This window comes from Carlito syrichta, unplaced genomic scaffold (assembly GCF_000164805.1).
Source record: "Carlito syrichta isolate Samal-C Ts95f unplaced genomic scaffold, Tarsius_syrichta-2.0.1 Scaffold311588, whole genome shotgun sequence".
Lineage (NCBI taxonomy): Eukaryota > Metazoa > Chordata > Mammalia > Primates > Tarsiidae > Carlito > Carlito syrichta.
In genome coordinates this window covers 195,734-209,306 of record NW_007255684.1, presented here as the reverse complement: position 1 = coordinate 209,306, position 13,573 = coordinate 195,734, and the positions used below count along the sequence as shown (strand labels likewise).

General features: G+C 42.0%; 1 protein-coding gene across 2 annotated transcripts in view; it reads left to right on the top strand.

Moving 5' to 3' along the window:
• NEMF (nuclear export mediator factor) overlaps window positions 1-13,573 on the top strand; it is a 74,549-nt gene that overhangs the window by 15,869 nt on the left and 45,107 nt on the right. For both annotated transcript variants that reach the window (XM_021717957.1, XM_008068841.2), the window contains exons 4-5: window positions 7,116-7,264; window positions 9,401-9,468. In XM_021717957.1, coding sequence (XP_021573632.1) covers window positions 7,116-7,264; window positions 9,401-9,468 — 217 coding nt within the window. The remainder of the gene's footprint in view (window positions 1-7,115; window positions 7,265-9,400; window positions 9,469-13,573) is intronic.

Below are 13,573 nucleotides of genomic sequence, written 5' to 3'. Positions count from 1 at the left end.
AGGCAATCCACTCACCTCAGCCTCTCAAAGGCGCAGGATTACAGGCTGAGCCACCTAGCCTGGCTGAGACTCCAACTCTTAAAAAAAAAATAGTATCTAGTTGACCCTTGAATAACACAGGTTTGGACTGTGCAGGTCCGCTTATACGTGGATTTGTTTTCAACCAAATGCGGATAGGAAGGAAATAAAGTATTCTCAGGAGGCAAAAATCCACATATGTGGAGAGCACACTTTTTTTAAATTTTTTTGAGTCGGAGTCTCTCTCTGTCACTCAACTGGAGTGCAGTGGCACACTCACAGCAGCTCCAAGTGTTGACCTGCTGAGGTCAGGTGATCTGCTTCAGCCTTCCAAGTAGTCAGAACTACAGATGTGCGCTACCATGCCTGGCTAATTTTTTGGTTTGTTGTAGTGATGAGATCTTGCCAAGTTTCCCAGGCTATTCTCAAACTCATGGGTTCAGGCAATCCTCTCACCTCGGCCTCCCAAAGTGCTTGGATTACAGGCTTGAGCCTCTGCGCCCGACTTTTTTTTTTCTTTAATTGGAGAAAAGACATACAAGATTTACTTAATGTATATATATAGGGAAAGCCACAGAGTGATTACCTCTGACTTTTCTCATATACAAGATCTGCAGGACTTGAGTATGCACAGATCTAGGCATGGGGCATCCAGTAGTTTTGCTGTGATGTGCCTAGGTGAGTATTTCTTTGTATTTATCTACTTGGGGTTTGTAATGTGTCTAGACCCTGTGGCTTGGTACTTTTCCAACAGCTTTGGGAAATTCAGTCATATTTTCTTTTGACTTAACTTTCAATTCACTAATTTTGTTGTTACCAGACAATAATCGTGTGAAACCGTTTGGAATTGCTCTATTATCTGACTTCTTTGAGGTTCTGTTTTTATTGTCTATTGTTTCTCTTGATTTTAACTACTGTGTCTTGTGTCCTTACATGGCTTACATTTCATAATTGTGCACATTTCATGGCTTACATTTTATTTATGAAAAATCGTGGATATACTGTGAGACCTGGAATGATGTTATCTTCCTTTAGAGAAGATATTTGTTTGCTTTCTGTCAGTTATCTAAAGGAATGAGTAATCCCAGATTATTTTAACCAAGAATTGAATTGATTGGAAGCTGGACCTGGGAAAGCTGGTATATGTCCAGTTTACCCCTCACCCTGAGTTGCAGCCCTTTGGGGTCACTACTTATAGCAGGATTTGCCAGGGATATCCCCACCTCCTTTCACTTGGCCCTGAACTCCAGTTTTTATTTCCCTTAGTTGTCCTGTGAGTCTATAAAAACTTAATGCTCAGCTTCTCAACCTGTGAACTGTTTCTTTTCTATTATACAAACGATTCTGTTGGAAAAGCAACCACAGGTGGGGATCTCACCTTTCTGAGTTTTCTTCCTCTAGATTCGACCCTGTATTTATTGCCTTGTTTATATGTTTTCTGAAAAAGTCTTGCTTTGTATATTTTGCCTGGCTTTTCTGTTTCTCAGCAGGAGAATGAACTGAATTATTTAGACTACTATTTAAGTTCAACGTGTGGCTGGACACAGTGACCCATACCTGTAATCCCAACACTTTGGGATGCTAAAGCAGGAAGATTGCTTGAGCCCAGGAGTTCAAGACCAGCTTGGGCAACATAGCGAGACCTCATTGCCTCAGAAAATTTTTTAAAATTGGCCAGGTGTAGTGGTACACACTTGTAATCCCAGCTACTTGGGAGGCTGAGGCAGAAAGATCACCTGAGCCAGGAAGTTGAGGCTGTGGCGAGCTGAGATTGTGCCACTGCACTCCAGCCTAGACAGCGTGAGACCTGGACTAAAAAAAAAAAAAAAAAAAAAAGAAAGAAGGAAAGAAAGAAATAGGCTGGGCTCGGTGGCTCAGCCTGTAATCCTAGTGCTTTAGGAGCCCGAGGTGAGTGAATTGCCTGAACCTGTGGGTTCGAGACCCGCCTGGGCAACTTGGCGAGACCTCATCTCTACAATACATCAAAAAATTAGCCAGGCGTGGTAGCGCGCGCCTGTAATTCCGGCTACTCGGAAAGCTGAGGTGGAAGGATCGCCGGAGCCCAGCGGGTCGCGGCTGCAGTGGCCGGGAGCGGGCACTGCACTCCAGTCTGGGCAACAGAGTGAGACTCCAACTCAGAAAAAAAAATAATAAAAATTAGCCGGGCCTGGCAGCGTGCACCTGTAGTTGGGGCTACTCGGAAGGCTGAGGCGGAAGCATCGCCAGAGCCCAGCAGGTCGAGGCTGCAGTGGCCGGGAGCGTGCCACTGCACTCCAGTCTGGGTGACAGAGTGAGACTCCGACTCAAAAAAAGAAATAAAAAGAAATTAATTAATTAAACATGTTTATACAACTAATACATGGATACATTATCATCATGTAGAGAAATACATAGAATTAAAGTGGAAGGTCTTACTACTCCTAGCCTGGGGTAACCATTGTTTGGTATCTTTTTTTTTTTTTTTGGAGTTTGGTGTCCTTTTAAGGCAGTCTCCCTATCTCTCTGTTACGTGTTTACATTCAAGGAAAAAAAAAAGATTTTTGTTTGGGTGGGAAAATCTCCAGAATTTAACTAATTGTAGTCATTTTTAATTTGAAGTATTTATGCTTGCATTCTTAAGTTTAAGTTTATGTGCTTAAATATATTAGGCATAGTTTTTTCCTTCTTTTGTTCTTTAAACAGCTCTTAATTATATGTAAAAAGTCTTTCAATAGCATAAATATATGCAGTCTTCATTTTTTATTTTTTTATTTTATTGTAGAGATGAGGTCTCGCTGCCCAGGCGGGTCTCGAACCCACGGGCTCAGGCAATCCACTCACCTCAGCCTCCCAAAGGCGTGGGATTACAGGCTGAGCCACCGAGCCCGGCAGTCTTCATTTTTTAAATGTAAACAACCTTTTTCTTTTTAAATGATTTTAGATTTATAGAAAAATTACAAAGATAATACAGAAAGTTCCAGTTGCCCTTCACCTAGTTTCCCCTAATGTTAGCATCTTACATACCCATGGTACATTTGTGAAAGCTAATGTGAAATTGACATTGGCATATTACTATTAATTGAGTTACAGACTTTATTCAGATTTTACCAGTGTTTCCATTCACATCCTTTTTCTGTTGCAACACCACACCTAATGCATTTAGGGCCTTTCCATTTGATGGCTTGGAGCAGTAGGCATGCATGCTAGCTAGATCTCAGAGGTCTGGTCAGTGATGAGTTTGGAGTAGATATTAAGGGTTTCTTTTTCTTTTTTCTTTTTGCTCCAAGGGAAAGATGAAAGATTTTAAGGAATTGTATATGAGAGTGCACATACACAGGAGTCGTTGTGGTGTCTGAGAGGGATAGGTTGGTTGATGCCTTGAATAGATCTTGACTGAAGGTTGCTCTTTTTTTTCAACATACCAGGGTTTGGTCTTCTTACCTTCATGTCTGAAATTTTGATGTATGGTCCTAACTAGGGTTGATTAAACTTTGATGAAAGAGACTTATTACTACTCAAACTCAGTCAAGAAAGTAGATTTACTAATTCGTAATAAGTTTCCAGTAGGAAAGACTCCAAGAAAGTTTAAGATCAGAAAGTGACTTATTTGAGTACATACCTCAAAATCAAGTGCAGTATTTCCCAAAATATGTTCCTTGGATACTATTTGCCTAAGATGATCGGTGTGCCTAGAAAAATGGGTTCCATAGTTTTAAGGGTTTGAGGAACCCTGAAAATAAGGAAGGTAAAAATTCTATTTATTAATTTGTCGTCCCCCCCTCAGTGTTGTAAACTCTAGGACCTATCAGTGCTTTTAATATGGTAATGTAGTATGTAATCCTCTGGCTGAAGGAAATGTTAGGATTTCCAGAACTTGCTTGATCACAGAATTTTTTTTAGTGGGGGTAAGGGGAGCCATCTCATGAAATAGTTTTGGGAAACATGGATTTAAGGAAAGCCCTTTCTGGGAAATATTTACCTTACTTGAATCTTCTAGATGTTTCTGGTAACTGTATACTTTGATTCAACACATCAAATTTTGAGCACCTTCTGTGTACAAGGATCTATGGCCAGGTTCATTCTTTTTTTTTTTTTTAAAGCAGGATTTATTGGGAGGAAAGAAAAGCTCCCACAGTGGGAGGGGGGCCCAAAGGGGTTGCCCAGTTCCATTCTTCATGTCACATCTTCCTGAACTGGACACTTATGTGGACTTCTTTTCAAGGCCCTTTTCTTCTCCAGATATCCTTCTTTTAAAAAAAAAAATTTTTTTTTTGAGTTGGAGTCTGTCGTCCAGGCTAGAGTACAGTGGCTCATGGCCACTGCAGCCTCGACCTGCTGGGCTCAGGTGATTCTTCCACCCCAGCCTTCCAAGTAGCTGGAACATGCCACCACACCTGGCTAATTTTTTGACTTATTATAGAGATGAGATCTCACCAAGTTGCCCAGGCTGGTCTCGAACTCGTGGGCTCAAGCAATCCTCTCACCTCGGCCAAAGTGCTGGGATTATAGGTGTGAGCCACCGTGGCCAGCCTCTTAAAAATTTTTTAAATATTAATTGCTTTGAAGTCAGAACCTTTAGTAGTAGATACTAGTCTTCCAGCAGTTAATAATTTCTGTTATCTATATCTAAGCGAGGCAAAGGGGACCACATTTACTAAAGCAACCTGTCATTCCCCATGAGAGTAGAATTACTCCCAGCATATTCTATGATTATCTTCTAAACAGTTGCAGAGGCATTTTCCCCCCTATTTTCAAGCTTTTTTTTTTTGTATTTTAAGTTATAGCTATGTAATAACCCCATCTTCACTGTTTGCAATAAATTTGAAAAGTTGTATTCTTTGGGTAGTTTTATTTTTATTAGGTTCCCTCCTCTTTTTTCTTGAAAAGTTTCCCAACAATATTAAAATTTTAAGTCTTTAATACTAAATCTTAAGTAATTTATTTTTGTCTACATGGGGATTTTTCTATGATACAAATTTTTTCTGTCTTGCTGTTTTTTGTTTAACATTATAAACATTTTCCCTTTTTTTGATGGGGGACTGGAGTCTCATCTGTCACCCCAACTGGAGTGCAGTATTACGGCCACAGCTCACTGCAGCCTTGACATCCAGGTGATCCTTTCACCTCAGCCTCCCGAGTAACTGGGACTTCAGATGCACATTACCATGCCCAGCTGACTTGTTATTTTTTTTGTAGAGACAAGGTCTGACTATGTTACCCAGGCTCGTCTTGAACTCTTGAGTTCAAGTGATCCTCCTGTCTCAGCTTCCCGAAGTTCTGGGTTTACAAGTGTGAACCACTATGCTGGCTCTATTTTTTTTAGAATATCATCTTCATAAGATAATAGCATTTTACATTTGGTTACTTTTTTTTTTTTGAGTTGGAGTCTCACTCTGTCACCCAGACTGGACTGCAGTGGCCGCTCCTGGCCACCACAGCCTCGACCTGCTGGACTCCGACGATCTTTCCGCCTCAGCCTTCTAAGTAGCTGGAACTACAGGTGCGCGCTACCACGCCTGGCTAATTTTTTTTTGGGATTTATTGTAGAGATGAGGTCTCGCCAAGTCGCCCAGGCAGGTCTTGAACCTGCGGGCTCAGGCAATTCACTCACCTCAGCCTCAGCGTGGGATTACAGGCTGAGCTACCAAGCCTGTCTACATTTGGTTATTTATTTTATTTTATTTATTTGAGCTGGAGTCTCACTCTGCCGCCCAGACTGGAGTGCAGTGGCCGCTCCCAGCCACCATAGCCTCGACCTGCTGGGCTCTGGCGATCCTTCTGCCTCAGCCTTCCACGTAGCCGAAACTACAGGCGCGCGCTACCACGCCCGGCTGATTTTTGATTTATTGTAGAGATGAGGTCTCGCCAAGTTGCCCAGGCGGGTCTCGAACCCGCAGGCTCAGGCAATTCACTCACCTCAGCCTCCCAAAGGCGCGGGATTACAGGCTGAGCCACCGAGCCCAACTCACATTTGGTTATTTTTAACAGTTTCCTTAATTTTATATTTTGGATGTTTTGAGGTTTTTTTTTTTTTCTGTTGTAAATAAACTTCACTTGAATATTTTTAAGCATGAAGCCTTTGTTTTTTTCTTTTTGGTTTTTTGGAATTTTTTTGAGTTGGAGTCCCACTCCATTGTCACCCAGGCTAGAGTGCAGTGACACACTCATAGCCACCCCAGCGTCAGCCTGCTGGGCTCTGGCGATCCTTCCGCCTCAGCCTTCCAAGTAGCCAGAACCCCAGATGCACGCTACCACACCCAGCTAATTTTGATTTATTGTAGAGAAAAGGTCTTGCCAAGTTGCCCGTGCTGGTCTTGAACCTGCAGGCTCAGGCAATTCACTCTCCTCAGCCTCCCAAAGTGCTGGGATTACAAGGTGAGCCACTGAGACTGGTTGCCTTTGGTTTTATTGAGTTATTTCATTAGACCACATTATCAAATGTGGAATTAATTGGGCAAAGGGTATATTTCACATAGTTCTTTTTTTTTTTAAGTGGGGTAAGTGGAGCCATCTCATGGAATATTTTTGGGAAACTTTGATTTAAGGAAAGCCTATTCTGGGAAGACTTGCCATACAACTATTGCTATTAAAAGACAACTTGCAAGAGTAGCTGCATAATGAACATTTATGTACCTAATCCTGAATTTTACCCCACATCTCTTTTTTTTTTAATTGGAGTCTCACTCTGTCACTGAGGCTGGAGTGCCGTGGCATGCTCACAGCCACCCCAGCATCGACCTGCTGGGCTCTGGCGATCCTTCCGCTTCAGCCTTCCAAGTAGCCGGAACTACAGATGCACGCTACCACACTCAGCTAATTTTTTATATATTGTAGAGACAATGTCTTGCCAAGTTGTCCGGGGTGATCTCGAACCCGTGGGCTTAGGCAATCCATTCGTCTCGGCCTCCCAAAGTTCTGGGATTACAGGCTGAGCCACCAAGCCCGGCCCCCACTTCTTTAAAATAAAAAAAAAAATTTAAAAAACAAGACAACTTGCAGGTGAAAGTATGGTTGTTCCTTGCTTAGCTTCTGGAATGGACTAGATTTTCTTTCTCAATGTTTAAGAAATTTCAAGAATGAGGTGGAAAAGCATTAAATTGTATTTTATTCTATTGCAGGGGAACATTGTTCTTACAGATTATGAGTACATAATTTTAAATATCCTAAGGTTTCGAACTGATGAGGCAGATGATGTTAAATTTGCTGTTCGTGAACGCTATCCAGTTGATCATGCTAGAGCTGTGGAACCTTTGCTTACTTTGGAAAGGTAACGTGTTTTGTTTATATACTCCATATTGTATTAAATATGCATTAGACCACATAACAAGACCCTGTCTGCTGAAAAAAAAATTTAGTCAGGCATAGTGGTGCATGCCTGTAATCCGAGCTACTCAGGAGGCTGAGGTGGAAGAATTGCTCAACTCAGAAGGCTGAGGCTGCAGGGACCTGTGATTGCATCATTGTACCCCAGCCTGGGCAACAGAACAAGACCCCAGCTCTTAAAAAAGACAAAATAGGTCATATGTCAGAATATGAAAAAAATTGTGAGATAAAAAAATAGTTTTACTTGGATAATGTAACTACATTTAGACAACTTGAATACATAAATGTGCATTTAAGCAGTTAAATTTTAATTGGGAGTAGCAAATGTATGTCTTTTAAAGCTAAGTTTTGGGTTACTTCCGATGTTATGATATCTTTTTTGGTTTTTTTTTTGAGGCAAAGAAAGTAAAGAATATTTAAAAGTAAATTAGAGAAAGAGAAGGGAGAAGCTTCACCTCCCCACGTTGGGGGAGGGGGCCAAAGCCAGGAAACATGGCGACAGTCATAGCTCACAGAACACATGACCACACCAGAGTCTAGCAAGGCAGTGGCTCAACCTGCTGAGCTGAGGCGATCCTTCCACCTCAGCCTTCCAATTAGCTGGAACTACAGGTTCTTACCACCATGCCTGGCGATTTTTAAAATTTATTATAGACGAGGTCTCACCAAGTTGCCCTGGCTGTCTTGAATTCCGGAGCTCAGGCAGTCCTCTTGCCTCTGCCTCCCAAAGTGCTGGGATAGCAGGTGTGAGCCACCACTCCTGACATATAATTTCTTAGTAAATTGAGGAAACTTAACTAGCTATTCTGTGAGATATCTTGGACAGAGTGCAAAGGGAGAGAAATTATTGTTTACCTAAGAAAAAGGTAAGTGGAGTGGGGCAAAGTGATGATTGTCTCTGTATTCTTCTGGCTGGAAGACTGCTGACTAATACTCCACAGCTGTGGTTCTTAAAGTTTAGCTTGCTTCAGAATCACTTGGAAGGCTTGTTAAAACATAGATTGCACCCCTCTTTGGTAATTCAGTAGATCTAGTGTGGAGCCCAAGAATTTGTATTTCTAACAAGTTCTTAGGGGATGCATTTTTTTTTTTTTTAAGAAGGAGTCATGCTCTGTTGTCCAGGCTGGAGTATACTAGCACAGTCATAGCTCACTGCAGCCTTGACCTCCTGGTCTCAAGCAATTATCTGCCTCATCCTTCACGTAGCTCAGAATACAGGTGTGTGCCACTATGCCCTGCTAATTTTTAAATTTTTTGTAGAGACAGAGTCTCACTATGTTGCCTAGGCTTGTCTTGAACTCCTGGCCTCAAATGAGGCTCCTACCTCGGCTTGCCGCAGTGTTGGAATTATTGGCCCGAGCCACTACGCTGGCTCACAGCATCCTTAAGAGTAGTTGTTAAGTGCTTAATTAGGTAACGACATTTCAGGTGTTAAGATATGGCATAAAAATTCACAAACAAGATTTAACTTTTGTGTTAAAATATCATTTTTATGTCATTTACATGAATGATAAGCAGTATGATATAGTTGAAATAAATACAGGTTTCTCTTAGACAATTTGGATTCAAGTTCCAGTTTGCTGTTCAGGAACCTGCTAATGTTGGATAAATTACTTTCATGGCCCATTTTCCCACTATAGAAAACTAATTTCTGTGATATTTCAGCTTATTGTAAAAATCAGGTGAATTAGTCTTTACAAAGAAAAGTAGAGCTGGGCTCGGTGGCTCAGCCTGTAATCCCGCGCCTTTGGGAGGCTGAGGTGAGTGGATTGCCTGAGCCCGCGGGTTCGAGACCCACCTGGGCAGCAAGACCTCATCTCTACAATTAATCAAAAAATCAGCCGGGCGTGGTAGCGCATGCCTGTAATTCCAGTTACTTGGAAGGCTGAGGCGGAAGGATCGCTGGAGCCCAGCAGGTCGAGGCTGCTGTGGCCGGGAGTGGCCACTGCACTCCCGTCTGGGTGACAGAGTGAGACTCCTACTCAAAAAAAAAAAAAAAGAAAGGTAGTTCGAATATGAAGATTGCTGTAAAGTTTATTTACTGTAAGATAGTAAGAGTTGTATCAACTTTATTTTACAGATTGACTGAAATAATAGCCAGTGCCCCTAAGGGTGAACTGCTGAAGAGAGTTCTTAACCCGTTACTTCGTGAGTAATCCTACATAGCAGTGAAATGTTCATAAGATGATGTGGTTTGCAGGAATATATTTAAATCTTTTATGATTCTGATAGAAAATTTGAACAAGGAGTTTAAAATGATCTTTTGAGTAAGGGGGAGTTTATTGTCAAAGAAAGATAAGTTAAACTATATGAAGTTTGAACTTTATCTTTTAGATTTTATTTAAAAGCAGTACACATTGTGTTAGCTAGTACTTCGGTGCTAGCTGTACTAGTGTAAGAAAACATTTTTTTTTTCAGTGTAAATCTTTGGGTTAATAACCACTAAGTCCAGTTTTTTTTTTTTTAATTAGTGGGTCTCAAGGCATTCTAACACCTACCAGGTCTTTTTGATCCCAAGAAACTTTTATTCTTGAGATGATTATCACTTAGCCCTGCATTAACGATCTGGAAAAAACAGGAGAAGACAAGTACCATTGATTCCTAAGCATCAGGGAGTTATTCTTCCTATCTTAGGAAATTAGAATGCATTAAAAAGTTATCTTTAGAATTTTCCAGCTGTTAGTCTAATATATGTGAAATTTATAAGTTTAGATTAAGTCAAAGTCTCTCCCTAGCAAATTTCTATAATGTTTAAATCGAGTAGTACAGATTGAATATCCCTAATCTATAATTGGAAACATTTTGAGCTCAGACATGATGCCACAAGTGGAAGATTCTGCTTGTAACATGTACAATAAATTATTAGAAATATTGGATACAAGCCGGGCTAGGTGGCTTAGCCTGTAATCCCAGCGTTTTGGGAGGCTGAGGTGAGTAGATTGCCTGAGCCCGCGGGTTTGCGACCTGCCTGGCCAACTTGGCCAGACCTCATCTCTACAAGAAATAAAAAATTAGCCAGGCGTGATAGCGCGCGCCTGTAGTTCCAGCTATTTGGAAGGCTGAGGCGGAAAGATCGTCAGAGCCCAGCAGGTCGAGGCTGCAGTGGCCGGGAGTGGCCACTGCACTCCAGTCTGGGTGACAGAGTGAGACTTCAACTCAAAAAAAAAAGAAATAGGATACAAAAAAACTGGATACAGTTGCCTGAAGCCCATGTGTATAAAGTATATATGAAACATAAGTGTATTTTGTGTTTAGACTTGAGTCCTAGTCCCCAAGATACCTCAGTAGGTATCTGCAAATATTCCAACACCTCTGAACACCTCTGGTCTCAAGCATTCCAGGCAAAGCGTACTTAACCTGTTTATGTCCTATTTTTATTTTTTAATTTTTTATTTATTTTTTATTTATTTTTAGTTGGAGTCTCACTCTGTCATCCAGACTGGAGTGCTGTGACCGCTCCCGGCCACAGCAGCGTCGACCTGCTGGGCTCCAGTGATCCTTCCGCCTCAGCCTTCCAAGTAGCTGGAATTATAGGCATGTGCTACCACGCCCAGCTAATTTTTTGATTTATTGTAGAGATGAGGTCTTGCTGCCCAGGCGGGTCTCGAACCCGTGGGCTCAGGCAATTCACTCACCTCAGCCTCCCAAAGGCGCGGGATTACAGGCTGAGCCATCGAGCCTGGCTTAATTTTTTTTTTAAATTTGTTGTAGAGATGAGGTCTCACCAAGTTGCCCAGGCGGGTCTCAAACTCGCGGGCTCAGGCAATCCATTCACCTCAACCTCCCAAGGCACAGGATTACAGGCTGAGCCACCGAACCCGGCCTATTTTTATTTTTGTTTATTTACTTTTTTTTTTTTTTTTTTTTGAGTAGGATTCTTGCTCTGTCGCCCAGACTGGAGTGCAGTGGTCACTCCTGGCCACCACAGCCTCGACCACCTGGGCTCTGGTGATCCTTCCACCTCAGTCTTCCGAGTAGCTGGAACTACAGGCACGCGCTACCACGCCTGGCTAATTTTTTGATTTATTGTAGAGATGAGGTCTCACCAAGTTGCCCAGGTGGGTCTCGAACCTGCGGACTCAGGCAATCCACTCACCTCAGCCTCCCAAAGGCACAGGATTACAGGCTGAACCGCCGAGCCCAGCTTACTTACTTTTTAATTGGAGTCTCACGCTGTCGCCCAGGCTGGAGTGCAGTGGCGTGCTCACAGCCACCGCAGCCTAGACCTGCTGGATTCAGGTGATCCTTCCAAGTAGCTGGAACTACAGGCACACGTCAGCATGCCTGGCTAATTTAAAAAAAAATTTGTTGTAGAGATGAGGTCTTGCCAACTTGCCTAGGCTGGTCTCGAGCCCAGGCAGTCCTCTGGCCTCTGTCTCTTAAAGTGCTGGGATTATAGGCATGAGCCACTGTGTACAACCTTCTTTTTATTTTTCAAAACAGTTTTGACTATTTTAGATCTTTTGCATTTTCATATAAAATTTAGGATTGACTTGTTACTTTGTGTTAAAAAAAAAAGATCTGATGGGCTTTTGATCAAGGATTACATTGAATCTGTAGATCAATTTGGGGAGAATTGACTTTTTTTTTTGAGTTGGAGTCTCACTCTGTTGCCCAGACTGGAGTGCAGTGGCCACTCCTGGCCACCGCAGCCTCGACCTGCTGGGCTCCGGCGATCCTTCCACCTCAGTCCTCTAAGTAGCTGCAACTACAGGCGTGCGCTACCATGCCCGGCTAATTTTTTTTGATTTATTGTAGAGATGAGGTCTTGCCAAGTTGCCCAGCCGGGTCTCGAACCTGCGGGCTCAGGCAATCCACTCACCTCAGCCTCCCAAAGGCACGGGATTACAGGCTGAGCCACCAAGCCCGGCTGAGAATTGACATTTTAATTATCTTAAATCTTCTAATCTATGATTAGAGGCTGTCTCATATTTATTCAGATCTTTAATTTCTCCCAGCAATGTTTTATGGTTTCCAGTATATAAATCTTATAGGTCATTAGATTTATTTCTAATTATTTTGTCCTTTGATGCTATTATGAGAATTGTTTTCTTAATTTTGGATGGAAATGCAATTTATTTTTTTGTTTGTGTGTTTTTTTTTTTTTTTTTTTGAGTTGGAGTCTCACTCTGTCACCCAGGCAGGAGTGCAGTGGCACACTCATGTCTACCGCGGCCTCAACATCCTGGGCTCAGGTGATCCTTCCAAGTAGTTGGAACTACAGGCATACACTACCATGCCCAGCTAATTTTTTGATTTATTGTAGAGATGAGGTCTCTCCAAATTACCCAGGCTGGTCTTGAACCCTTGGGCTTAGGCAGTCTTCTCGCCTCTGCCTCCAAAAGTGCTGGGACTATAGGCATGAGCCACCACACCTGGCTGAATCTGAATGGTTTTAATTAATTAATTGATTTTGCCTTATTGCACTAGCTAGAACCTCCAGCACAGTGTTGAGTTACAGTGGTAAAAATGAATATTCTTTTCTTGTTACTGATCTTAGAAGAAAACATTCAGTCCTTCACTATTAAGTATCATGTTAACTGCAGGTTTTTCATTGGTACCCTTTGTCATGTAGAGAATACTCCCTTCTATTCCTAGTTTATTGAGAGTTTTTATTAGGCAATAGTGTTTTTGTTTGTTTGTTTTTTTAGTTGGAGTCTCACTCTGTCCCCTAGACTGGACTACAGTGACATGCTCCCGGCCACTGCAGCCTCAACCTGCTGGGCTCTGGCAATCCTTCCACCTCAGCCTTCCAAGTAGCCGGAACTCCAGGCGCGCACTACCACGCCTGGCTAGTTTTTGATTTATTGTAGAGACGAGGTCTCGCCGAGTTGTCCGGACAGTCTGAAATCTGCAGGCTCAGGCAATCCACTCGCCTTGGCCTTCCAAAGTGCTGGGATTACAGGCTCAGCAACCGAGCTTGGCCAATAGCGTTGATCTTTGTCAAATGTTCTGTCTGCATCTCTTGAAGTGATACATTGTCTTTGTCTTTTGTTTTATTAATATGGTGCATTACATTAATCAGTTTTTGGATGCTAAATCATGCTTGCATTCCAGGGATAAATCTTCCGCGTTATGGTTTATATAATCCTTTTTATATGTAACTGAATGTCATTAAATTCCTATACCTTGCACTGACTTTTATAAGTTTATTGTAGTATTAGATTTAAGTACTGGAATTGTTTCTAAAAACTTTTCAAAATAAGTAAACTTAATTGTTATTTTCACTGGCTAGTGTTATTGAGTAGATAAC